The 12,545-nt window shown below is 46.6% G+C and overlaps 1 protein-coding gene across 4 annotated transcripts in view; it reads right to left on the bottom strand.

Annotated features, from left to right (window-relative positions):
- Positions 1-12,545, bottom strand: part of UNC79 (unc-79 homolog, NALCN channel complex subunit) — a 249,572-nt gene that overhangs the window by 92,205 nt on the left and 144,822 nt on the right. For 3 of the 4 annotated variants that reach the window (XM_066342421.1, XM_066342420.1, XM_066342419.1), the window contains 4 exons: positions 10,491-10,632; positions 7,388-7,467; positions 7,154-7,302; positions 1,881-2,038 (listed from right to left, as the gene is read on the bottom strand). In XM_066342421.1, coding sequence (XP_066198518.1) covers positions 1,881-2,038; positions 7,154-7,302; positions 7,388-7,467; positions 10,491-10,632 — 529 coding nt within the window. The remainder of the gene's footprint in view (positions 1-1,880; positions 2,039-7,153; positions 7,303-7,387; positions 7,468-10,490; positions 10,633-12,545) is intronic. The other variant, XM_066342422.1, reaches the window with a different exon arrangement.

The following is a 12,545-nucleotide window of genomic DNA, read 5'->3' on the forward strand; positions in this document are numbered from 1 at the left end:
TTCTACCAAGGAAACCGAGAAAGTGGAGGTCAGTGGGGGCATGTGAAGGTGGCTCAAGTGGGAGCGGCATCTGACAGGCACCTGAAGGGAAGAGAATTAGAAAGTTTCCGGCTGAGGACAAAGGACAGCCACAGTGCGGGCGGGAAAAGCCGGTGGCGGAGTGGAGAGCACCATGGCAGTGGAGGGAGGGGAGTTTCCTGCAGAGAGCACCATGGCAGTGGAGGGAGGGAAGTTTCCACAGAGAATGGCCACAGTGTGGGCGGGCGGGGGGCACAGTGGAGAGCACATGGCAGTGGAGGGAGGGGAGTTTCTGCAGAGAATGGCCACGGTGTGGGCGGGCGGGCGGGCGGGGGGGGGCGGGGCAGAGCGGAGAGCGCATGGCAGTGGAGGGGAGTTTCCTGCGGAGAGCGTGTGGCAGTGGAGGGAGGGGAGTTTCCACAGAGAATGGCCACAGTGTGGGCGGGCGGGGGGCACAGTGGAGAGCGCGTGGCAGTGGAGGAAGGGGAATTTCCTGCAGAGAGCGCATGGCAGTGGAGGGAGGGGAGTTTCCACAGAGAATGGCCACGGTGTGGGCGGGCAGGGGCAGAGCAGAGAGCACGTGGCAGTGGAGGGAGGGGAGTTTCTGTAGAGAATGGCCACGGTGTGGGCGGGCGGGGGGGGGGGGGCAGAGCGGAGAGTGCGTGGCAGTGAAGGGAGGGGAGTTTCTGCGGAGAGCGCCACAGCAGTGCAAGGAAGAGAGTGGGTGCAGATGCTGCAAACACGTGCAGCTTCACCACGAGAGTCTCTAAAGGTCCGTTTGAGGAGTCTGAACTTGACTCTCCAGACACTGAAAACCTATGACAAATTTTTAAGCAGAAAAACAACATAATCAGAGCTGTGATTCCTCAGATTAATCTGGCAACAGCTGCTGTGTTTATATTTAATGCCTATAAAATGTTGTCAATACATGTTTTTAGCTTAAAAAGAAAAAGCTTACTCTGATCTATTTGCTTAAAATATCAAGTACTGCCATATACATACACCAGCCCCTGGAAATCATGGGACATTAAAAAGCAAGAACTCTTGAGGGGGCCAGAGATTAGGAAACTGGACTCTGACGTATAATAGTTAACTCACCTGGTGGAGCTTCCATTTCTTTGCCCAATCTTTGAGAGGCTGAGAGACACAGAACCTCTGTGAAAGGCACACTGGGGTATGCCAGCCCTGCCTGCTGCCGGAGAACGGAAGTGCTGGCAGAGGGCAGTGACGGTGAAGCCAGCAGATGGCAGGCTGAGAGGGCACTTCCCCGTTCCTTCCTTACTACCCTCCTCTGAGAAGCTGGCATGCTAAGCTCCGGGACCCTGTACCCATCACTGCCCCTGACTTGATCCCTGATGCTTCGTGCCAAGGGTGTAACAGCAGCACTTCTCAAACTCCACTGAATTACCCGGAGAACATGTTAAAAATGTTGATTCCTGGCCTTATTTTCTGAGATTTTCATTCAGTAGGCCTAAGACAGGTCCCGATAATCAGTGTTTTTAACAAACATTCCCAGTTATTCTGATACAAGTAACCCATTTGGTTGACTACATGACTGATCACTGGAGGCAGGACCCGTTTGAAAGTAAACAAGAGTGGAGTTAGTAAATATACCTGGAAGACAGGCACAAACCGGGACTATCCTCGGCAGACTAGACAGGGTCACCCTACCGGAGGGCCACTACAGAATACTGGTACCGAGGAAGCTCAGCTAGGTAGAACCAACGAAGAACACCAGCAAGCTAGACAATGCCCTTCAGTGATGAGAAGGGAGGGGAGAGGAGGGCCAGAAAGAGGTCTCGTCACTGGACATCTGGTCTACACTGAGATCCGGGGAGAACGGTTAGCTAATACAGAGCTACCTGCTTCAAACCTCATCTTCCAGTCTTTGCTGTTGAAATTGCCATTGATGATTGTCCAGAAGATGTCAGCACCATGAGGAAGTGACAAAGCATGGAGGAGGAGGGGGACCGCCAGTGAAGACAGCTGGGAGAACTCGGACTTGACGACTCTCCACAGGCTGGAAACCAAGGGGAAGCAAAGCCGTTACAGTCGCGATGACCCTTCTAGAAAGAAAACACTATTATCTCAATTTATAAGAGGTATAATTAACAGGTAGCTGGTCAGAATGCTTCTGTAAGTGAAATTACATTCAACCATGAGACTATAATCCTCTCATTAACTTTTCCTAGGTTCTGTTCTGTTAGTGTTTTTTTAAAAGCAATCACTTTTATGTAGCAACATGGAAAAACACCACTTAACATTACATTTTTAACATAAAAATTTTTAATTGTAGGCTTTAAATGACGGTATACAAGTGAACAATGACTATTAAATAGGACACAAGGTTGATCTCAGTTATGTTAAGATGATGAAGTGACAGGAATTTATATATTTTTTCTGATACTTCACATCTGGGGTATTTTGTCAGTTTTGCCCACCCAGCAGCCTTTTCCTTTTATTATTCTAGCAAGAAACAACCCTTTTTCTATTAAGAACAGCCTCTTCAAAGGGCAGGCTGTCAATCAAGCCCCCCATCCTTTTCCTATTATAAGAGTGAACTCAAATCCATGCTGATCGAAGTGCTTCAATGCCATGAACTGAGTGACTAGTCTACAGGTGGACACACAACGGAGGTGTGGGGATGCTAGAGTCCTTTCTCCAGGTGTCAATATGGACTCTAGGGCAGAAAGATCCCTCCTTCTCACAGGGACAGCCTGCTGAGAAGAAGCCAACACAGATGGAATGAGGCTGAGTGCTGGGGAATGAGAAAGAGAGGAGAGGAGAGAGAGAGAGAAAAGAGGGAGAGAGAGAGAGAGCCCTAGTAATACCTTGCATGTACTAGTCATGCTTAAAACATATCTTTAGGGCCCTGGCCGGTTGGCTCAGTGGTAGAGCATCGGCCTGGCATGCAGAAGTCCTGGGTTCGATTCCCAGCCAGGGCACACAGGAGAAGCGCCCATCTGCTTCTCTACCCCTCCCCCTCTCCTTCCTCTCTGTCTCTCTCTTCCCCTCCCACAGCCAAGGCTCCATTGGAGCAAAGTTGGCCCGGGCGCTGAGGATGGCTCTGTGGCCTCTGCCTCAGGTGCTAGAATGGCTCTGGTTGCAACAGAGCGACGCCCCAGATGGGCAGAGCATCGCCCCCTGATGGGCATGCCGGGAGGATCCCGGTCGGGAGCATGCGGGAGTCTGTATGACTGCCTCCCGGTTTCCAGCTTCAGAAAAATACAAAACAAACAAACAATCAAAAACCATAACTTCAGAATTATTCTGGTAGAAACCACTGGTCAAAAATGTACCTTAGCAAGCTTAGCTAAGTGCCTATCAATTTCTACCAGAATAATTCTGAAGATTTATTTTTAGTAATAATATATTATTGGTTTCGAATTTTTCAACCATTTATTTAAAATATGCTTTTTTTTGCCTGACCAGGCGGTGGCGCAGTGGATAGAGCATTGGACTGGGATGCAGAGGACCCAGGTTCGAGACCCCGAGGTTGCAAGATTGAGCGCGGGCTCATCTGGTTTGAGCAAAAAGCTCACCAGCTTGAACCCAAGGTTGCTGGCTCCAGCAAGGGGTTACTCGGTCTGCTGAAGGCCGCGGTCAAGGCACATATGAGAAAGCAATCAATGAACAACTAAGGTGTTGCAACGTGCAATGAAAAACTAATGATTGATGCTTCTCATCTCTCTCCATTCCTGTCTGTCTGTCCCTGTCTATCCCTCTCTCTCTCTGAAAAAAAAAAATAAAAAATATATATGCTTTTTATTTGTTTACTTTTATCGTTTTATTTTGTTTTCTATTTGGCTCCAGAGTTAATCCAGAATCAAAACTATGTGTGACTTTAAAAAACTCCTAATGTGTCACTAAAAGGTGGAAGGAGTGACATGTTATCTCCATTTAAAGAGAACACATTGCGGTACAAGTCACTGAAGTTGCTGGCACCTCAGAAGACAGAGCAGACCTATAGGATGAAAAGTTTGAAATTTTCAAACACTGTATGTATGCTTCACCTAAGTAGTGGAAATCAGACAAATACGGATCTAATCCCAACCCTGTCGTGAATTAGCTGGGTAACCAAGTGTAAATATAACTTGTCTGAACTTCCACTTCTTTCCACTGTTGGTTATATTAAATGCTTAGTGCTTGACACATAGTAGATATTCCAAAACCTCACACAATTATTGCCATCATAAGGCTAAGGATGCTGATGCTCGTACATAACAGACCCTGCAGCAAATGCAAAAGGAAAAGAAGACATCAGCTCTGCCCTCAGGGAATCTTCACTTCAGTAGCAGGAGGCAAACCATAGGGGCAGTGCAAGACACCCTCTCAGTGACAAAAACCCCTGGGCTCAGCCAGCCCCCTATGGCTTTCTCAGTTCCCTGAAGCAGCTTTATTTGAGAGAACAGAAGAGTCTCCTTTCTCCAGATCCTCTCATTGTCCATCATGGTTTCTGAGGAAAAAACCTGGGCCATGTAACCAAAGGCTGAGGCAGAGATTCCATGGCACCAATGGTCCATCTGTCACAAATACATACAGGAGGGAGGCGGCTTCACCAGCAGAAGTCGGCCCATTCCGCTCTCCTGGGATGAACAGTGCTTCTACCTAAGCCCTGACCCTGCTCCTTCCCTGTTCTCATCTGCATTTGTTGCTTGTCTCACCCGTTACAGCGACCCCTTCAGGGCACTGTCACTCTTCCCCACATCCAGGTCAGCCCCTTGCACCTGTAGAAGCCCCATTTTACTATGAGAAGACTTCTTTAGACTTCACTCTCCCACAGTATGCTTCTGTCTCGGGTTGAATACTGTCCCCATCCCACCAAAAAACCCCACACCCACCCAGACCTCAGAATGTGACCTTATTGGAAACAGGGTCTTTGTAGATGCTGCCACCTTTCTCTCAACCATACCCACCTCCCGAAAGCACCCAGGACAAAGGATCACGAGGTCCTACTGACGTGGTCCACCACGAACTGGTACTAGCTAACTTCCGCTGGGCCCGAAGCTGACAATGCTTTGGCTATTTCATGCTGACTCCTTACTGCTTTCTTCCTGCGGGCTGTTCCATTATTTTTTTCATTCCATGTTCCTTCAAGCTCCCAACCCAAACACTGTCCCCTCCCCCTCAGGAGAATGCAGCAACACCTCCTATTCTTTTTTTTCTTTTTTTTCTTTTTTTTTTTTTTTTTTTTTTTTTTTTTTACAGAGACAGAGAGTCAGAGAGAGGGATAGACAGGGACAGACAGACAGGAACGGAGAGATGAGAAGCATCAATCATTAGTTTTTCGTTGCGTGTTGCGACACCTTAGTTGTTCATTGATTGCTTTCTCATATGTGCCTTGACCGCGGGCCTTCAGCAGACCGAGTAACCCCTTGCTCGAGCCAGCGACCTTGGGTCTAAGCTGATGAGCTTTGCTCAAACCAGATGAGCCCGCGCTCAAGCTGGCGACCTTGGGGTCTCGAACCTGGGTCCTCTGCATCCCAGTCTGATGCTCTATCCACTGCACCACAGCCTGGTCAGGCGCACCTCCTATTCTTAAGGTGCCAGTCACCTACTACGAGCTCCCCTTAACACTTCCTTTCTCTTTTCCTCAAATGTATCTCCTTTCACAGGAAAGAGCATCCTCCTCTTTTCCACCCACCCTTTGATCTTGCGTGAATACTCTTGCCTTCCAGGACCTGGTTCCCTCAACTACTCCTTTTCCTCTGACCCTTTCTCACTGACCATAAACAGGTTCAGTTCATTCTTCTTAACCTCCTCCACATCCACACCCTTCCTCCTCTAAATATATGCTCTTTCCCTTCCTTTCCTAATAGGCTCTTTAGAAGAAAGCTCTTAGGCCCCTGCACCCTGTCTTTGCACTCCCCTCAATGTGGGTGGTTCCCAAGGATCTCTCTCTTCTCCACACTCATGCTGTTAAGGTACAACTCTGATACTGTTCACTGTTTAAAGAACTTCCACAGATCTCCAAACATTATTAAATAAAGTCCTTCTGTTCAAGGCCCTTCACACATGGGCCTTCTCCACCTCATCTTCCATCACCCCCCTGAAATCACACCATGCAGCAAAAATAAAGCCCTAGGATCACTGAAGCGTGCCTACTCCTTTCTCATCCCTTCTTCCAATTCCGCCGTCTGGTTACTCTTGGCATTCCCATGTTCTACAAAATGGCCTGCCTATCTCCGCCTGTCAAAATTCTATCATTATCACAACGGTGTCTGCTCCCAAGGCTTCTCTGATCATCTGGAAACGACCTCTCCCACTATGAGTTTTACAAAATAATCACCCATCACACATCCCTTGGATTGACAGTAACTCATATATACATAAGGTGACAGTGTGTCTTAGTTTACCCAAGATCTTAGTCTACTCTATACTTACTGTTCGCAGTTATAATAAAGAGCATCCCCTCTTCACTCTCAAAAGTATAGCTATTTGAGTAATACTTTTGAATGAATGACTGAATGAATGAATAAGTAAATGAACAAAATGAGTAAAGACAAACAGAGTCTCAATGTGGTTTTGTCAACAACTTAATCCAAACTAACCTTTTCCTTTTTTTAATCACCTCATTGCCTTACATATAAAACAAGGATGATATTTTTCTGACTTATTTCCAGGAAAATTGTAACAGTTATTATAAGGTTCTCAGGAAGAAAAACACTATGTAAATCCAGGACTATAGTTTACTATTTTTCTCAGAATGCCAAGGCAAGCCTTTAAAAATACCTTCTCAGGTCATATATGGAGAGATTTTTAGATGTCTATTAGCAGTTCTAGTTCAAACAATAAATTAAGTCCTCACTCAGCTATACTGGGAGAATAGTAACTTAGCACCTGTTGACATTTTTGTAGAGTATGCCATATTCTTAAGCCATCTAACAACAGAAGGATATAAAACAATCTTTATTTTGCCTTTTCTATTTCTATAGTATCTAGCAAAGAAAACTATAATTAATCATATTGATGTACTTAAATAATTAAACTAAATAAAAGACATAAAAGTAGTGCTCATAGCTGATTAGACTGATCTTGCTAAGAAAAATAACCCAAACCAGTTGTAGTGTCTTATTCTAACTTTAATTTTCACAGCCAAAGCCTTACACAAAAAAACAAAAGAAGAAAGATGTACCTTGCAATCAACATATGGTCCTGAATGTAGGCTAAAAATTGAGGATGATCTTTTCTAGCAGCGTATAAACACTCTCCGTGTAGACAGAGAATCTTCAGGCAATTGAGCATATTAAAAAGAATGTCTGGCTCTTCAAACTTAGCCATTTCCTGTGCAAAGAACCATATGGTCACTGAGACATCTAAAATAGCAATGCTACCAAGCCAAAAATTCAAATATTCCAAAAATATATACCTGAAAAATGGTGTATATTAGCCTCAACGTTACTGGAAGCTGTTGGTAGCAAAACTTCCTTTCAGTGTCATTCTTTACTGCTGGGGGGAGATAATCACACAAAGGTTAGCATAACCCTGCTTCCCCCCACACACATTGTTCATGAACTGATCAAGATCATCAAGCCAAGAGCAGTTAAACAGATAGAGACGAGGTACATTTTTTAAGTGTGTCACGTTTGTTTGTTCTCCAAGTCAGCATATATCCCTTCTAGGATGCAAGTGAAGGAAACCGTCTAGATTTGGGGTTGTCCGCTTCCATTTCCCCCGTGTGGTCCACCGTGTACTCCGATGTCTTTGGCTCCCGGAAGCAGCCTCACTCAGCCCAGCCCTGCGCCCCGCGGGCCACGAGCTCTGCTCCCTGGAGGGAGCGGGCCTGGCTGGCTAGGCTCTCCTAACCCAAAGAGAGATAGGCAGATATAAAGTTGTATGAGCACCTAGATATTAAAGTTGGTAAATCCCTAAGGAGGGACTTATTGCATGGACTCACTCAAAATGGAAATATTTTAAAGAAGTTGAGTATATTCAGGTCAGAACAACATGGCCTCATTTTCTTCTGAAGAGCTCTAAAATCTAAAATCTCTGCCCTATGGCAAAGGGCGGCAGTGCACTGCACATAAGCCACGCTGGAGAAAAAGAGAGCTCACAAGTTTATCCAGAGGTGGAAACTAGTGTAAATCGCCGTTACAAGTTTTGGCAATTCCTAGGATCAGAAACAAAGAGAGTCAAACCCTCTTGGCACAGATAATAGTTTATAGGCGATCCTCCACCCTAAGGTGTTTTAAATACTTGTTATCAGCACTCGGCTCTACTTTGCCTAGTGTAAAAGTTTTAAAAATATTTTTTAATGGAGGAGACATCTAACGCCTAGCAACAATAGGCACCAGGCCACCAAATAGAAAATCAGGAAATACTCTCAAAGGAAGGAGACATCACTGAACCTGGGGACAGAGCGCGGAACCTGGGGACAGAGCACCCATTTGTTCTGCGACAGAGGAGCTTCCGACCATGGCCTGAGGGCCCCACAGAGCAGAACAGGACTGGCGCTGAGCAGCAGGGAAGGCTGACCTTGGAAGGAAATTCATGGAGGTCTCCCTGAGGAGACAAGTCATGACTGCATCCCGCAAGACAGCCGAGAGGACAAGGAGGAGAACAAGCAGAGGCTGCGGGGGGGAGCCTGCGTGCGTGTTCAGGGAAGAGGAACAGAGCAAGTGTCTAAAGGAGCAGGCTTTATAACGACAGAGCAAGGAGAGGAGTCACTTATAAAACTAAATGTCTTCATGTCAAGCATTGTTCAAATAAAACGTTAACTGTAAATGAGTAAAACTGGCAGCTCATTGATCTGTGTGCTATCTTAAGTTCAAAAAAACGTGTGCATATAAAGAGTACGGGTTACTGGATCATAAGTGAGATCTTTGCTTCCTTTGGACGTCATTGCAGTGTGGGCCTGGGCCTCAGCAAGCATAATTAATTCTGAGCAAACCAGGAGACCTGGGTTCTAGTCTCTACCCTGCCACTAACTCGTTTTAATATCTGGATAGCCCAGTTCCCAGACCCCCAGCCCAGGTAGACCCAGAATTGGGGGGGAGGGGCAGAGCTCATCCATTTGCTTGTGTTTCAGCCCCTCAGATGAGCCAGGTGCTCCGTTACCGTTTTGGCCCAGGATAAGCACAGAGCCTGAATTAGGAATGAATACCACGAGCTGCGTGAAAACGGGCATGTTGTTTAACTCGGCTGGGATGTATTTTCCTCATCTGCAAAGTGAGAAGGCTGAACTAGAACCAGCAGGTTTCAAACGTCTTTCCTATGGAAGGCTTTGTTCAAAGAAAATCTTACGTAGAACTCCAACACATGAAATAGAGCAGGTCAGAGCAGCCGGGTTGGAGCAGGTGGGCAGGCTGGGTCTCTCACTTACCCACATCTTCCTGCCAACTGCCACCCCAAATAAGGACGGCCCAAAGGAGACAACAGAGCCTGGACAACTGCAGTCCACGCTGCCAACCAGTGAAGTGGGTCATCTCAGGTGTTCCTTCAAATTCTAAGTTGCAATGTACTAAGTAGTACATAGTAGTCTGAGCCGGACCGTCCCACTCCACTGGCCGTTTACCCCTCCCGCGCAGCAGCCCTTAGTTCCCACCAAGCATTCTGTAGCAAGAACACAGTTACCTTGGTCCGATCACGGCACCCCAGCGCCTACAACGAACCCCACACAATAGTCACAACCATAGTTGCCGTTCACTGAAGGAATGACAGAAATTCCATGCTTCCCAATCGTTAGTCCTGGGGGTGGGCCTCCCAGGACCAGCCAGAGATTTAATAGTTCAGGAGAGTGGCAGCAGGAAGACTAAGAGCATCCCAGACTTGTTCCGAGTCCTGCATACACCTGTGTACACCCCCGAGGGCCGCCGTGCGGCTCTAGAAAGCAGGCTTCCCCACAGGCACGTGGGGTCACATCCGAATTTCCTGAAACTCCACCAGCGTGTGAGGAACTGGAATTTGATTCCAGGCCTGCCTGACATTGTGCTGTCCCCAGTTAGCCCACCCAGGGTCTTCAAGCAACCAGAAAGGGGCCACCCTCCCTGCCAGCTCTGAGCAGCCAGTCAGCCTTCGGGCACATATTGCACAGCTACCCATCGTGAGCCTGGCCAGGGTCCTGGTCCCGCCCCTGGGGTGGAGAAGCTGCATACGCTCAAGTTCCATGGACTGTCCCAGTGCACTCTGCTCTGGCCAGTGCCCTGAGTGGCTGTCGAGAGTGGCAGCACCCTCCACTGCTGCCATGAGCAGGAAGGTGGGGCCTTCCACACTAACACCGCGGGGTTTTGTTGATAACAAGCGCCCGCTGCCAGGAAAATGCTCAGTGACCTCCGTTGCACTAAAAACACATCCTGGATCTGTTCCCTTCATAATCCAAGGGCAAACGACTTATTTGCACAAATCTCTATTAGGGAAACCAAGTCTGAACTTGTGCAAGTCAACGGTGACCTAGGAAACCGGGGCCCTGGACGTCGGGCCTGTGCAAACTGGGACGTGGGCACTGCTCTCTCCATCAGCCGGAGCTCACCTACCCGCGCGTTCCGTGGGCTCGGAGCGGTTGCCGGGGTTCTCCCCGTGCTGGGCGGCCGGGTTCTCCTCCTCCTCTCCTTCAGGGCCTATAATAAACTCTGGTCTGGAAGAAAGGAGGCTATCCTCCAGGCTGTCTGTGGGCTCCTGAAACAAATATGACAAGCCGTCAGACGAGCAGCCCTTTGGGGATGTAAAGAACATTCTGCAACACAGATGGACTGAGCGCCTGCTGGGTCCCAGCCCTGTGCTGCACCCGGGGGGCAGGGACATCTGCCTCAGAAGAGAGTGAGCTTATTTCCACAACGTTAACAGAAATTCGGATCAGCTGTTAAGGAAGCATTATCATTCCCTTGAAATAAATGTGGAAAAATATCAAAACATTGTTAAATCTCCTTAGGCCTGTTTTCCCATCTCTGCTTTAATCCCTATGATCGTGTCCTACTCACCAAAGGATTCCAATCCATGCACATTTTGTTCAATAGCTACTTAATTAGGAGGGAATATTAAGGGGTTCATACCAATATTTAAAATAAAAATATCAATTGTTCAGAAAAGTCAAAATTTTGGGAATGAGAAGTTGCTAATTGCTATACATGTGAGTTAAAGAGAGCTAGGTACGGCAACCCGAGTACCCATTAATAGATGAACAGACAGACAAAATGTAGTACATCCATCCACACAATGGAATATTATTCAGTCCTGAACAAGGAAAAGGAAATCCTGACACATGCTACAATGTAGATAAACCTTTTGGATGTTACGGTAAGTGCAATAAGCCAGTCACAAAAAGACAAATACTGTTATGACTCCGTATATATGAGTTCTCTGTCACCAAACTCATAGAAAGAGAAAATAGAATACTGGCTTTCAGGGGCTAGGAGACAGGGGGATAAGGAATAATTGTGTTGCGGGTATAGAGTATCAGTTTTGCCAGATGAAAAGTTCTGGAGGTTGACAGTACAACACTGTGAATATACTCTATCTATCTATCTATCTATCTATCTATCTATCTATCATCTACCTATCTATCTATAATAAGCTATAAGAGGGGGTGAAAGAGAGAGTGTTAGATACGCTTATATTTAAAATACCTCTAGTTATCCTCCTGTTGCAGTTTTTTCTTTCTTTCAAATTCTACCTTCAAATATCCTCTTTTAAAATTATCCTCTTTTAGCTAACACTTCAATCAAATTTTTGAGAATTCTTTGATAGACAGCTCAAAGCAGGAAAGAGACTAAGGTTGAGGAGATAAAAGTAGGACACGCGGAAGAAGGAACCACGTGGCTGGGAGGATGCTGAGTATCTCTGACAACAGTCCAGTTGGCTACAGCTTGCCCTGCTCCCAGGTCGCCCATGAGCAAGATGCTAAATCAAATACAAACTGAGTTCCATATAGTTCAATATGGTGAAGCTTCCTGCCGCACGGTGACTCCTCCACATGCACCTGGTCACCCATGTTTCTGGTATCACCCTCCGGCTGCAGGAACTGGGGTCACCTGCCTTGCCAACTAGCCTGAGCCTCCTGCTAGCCCGTCCTTCATGCCCTCACCCTCGTCCTCCACCTGTCCCTGGAGGAGAACTAAAGAGCTATGGTGGCTAATGCCCACCTTATACAGTATATGCTCTAGATCAGCTGTTTCTTATTTAAACAGTTTTCCTGGAAAGCAGAAAATGAAATAAAGGTGTTATTGGCTGTTGATGAAGTCAATGGGTTTTACAAACTGAGGTTACCTAGGAATTCCCAGTGTCCATAGCCAATGTACTTACTCAATATCTGATATGTATATTTTGTAGTGGACAAGGGATCTAAACTTTGGAATATGGCTTTCTGATAAAAGTTATTTCAAGAATACCAGTGATGCTCTGTATTTATGAAAATTGTATGAATGGGTGTGCTACAAACCCTAACTCAAGACTCCAGAATTCTAACACGAGAATTCTGTATCCTGTAGCTCCTTTCATATTCTTTTCCAGAGCCTGAGTTCGTGCAAGGAACAGGAAAACTTTCTCTGAACACCGTCTCACGTACAACCCAGCGAGCAACATAAGACAATACT

The sequence above is a fragment of the Saccopteryx leptura genome, chromosome 6 (assembly GCF_036850995.1).
Source record: "Saccopteryx leptura isolate mSacLep1 chromosome 6, mSacLep1_pri_phased_curated, whole genome shotgun sequence".
NCBI lineage: Eukaryota > Metazoa > Chordata > Mammalia > Chiroptera > Emballonuridae > Saccopteryx > Saccopteryx leptura.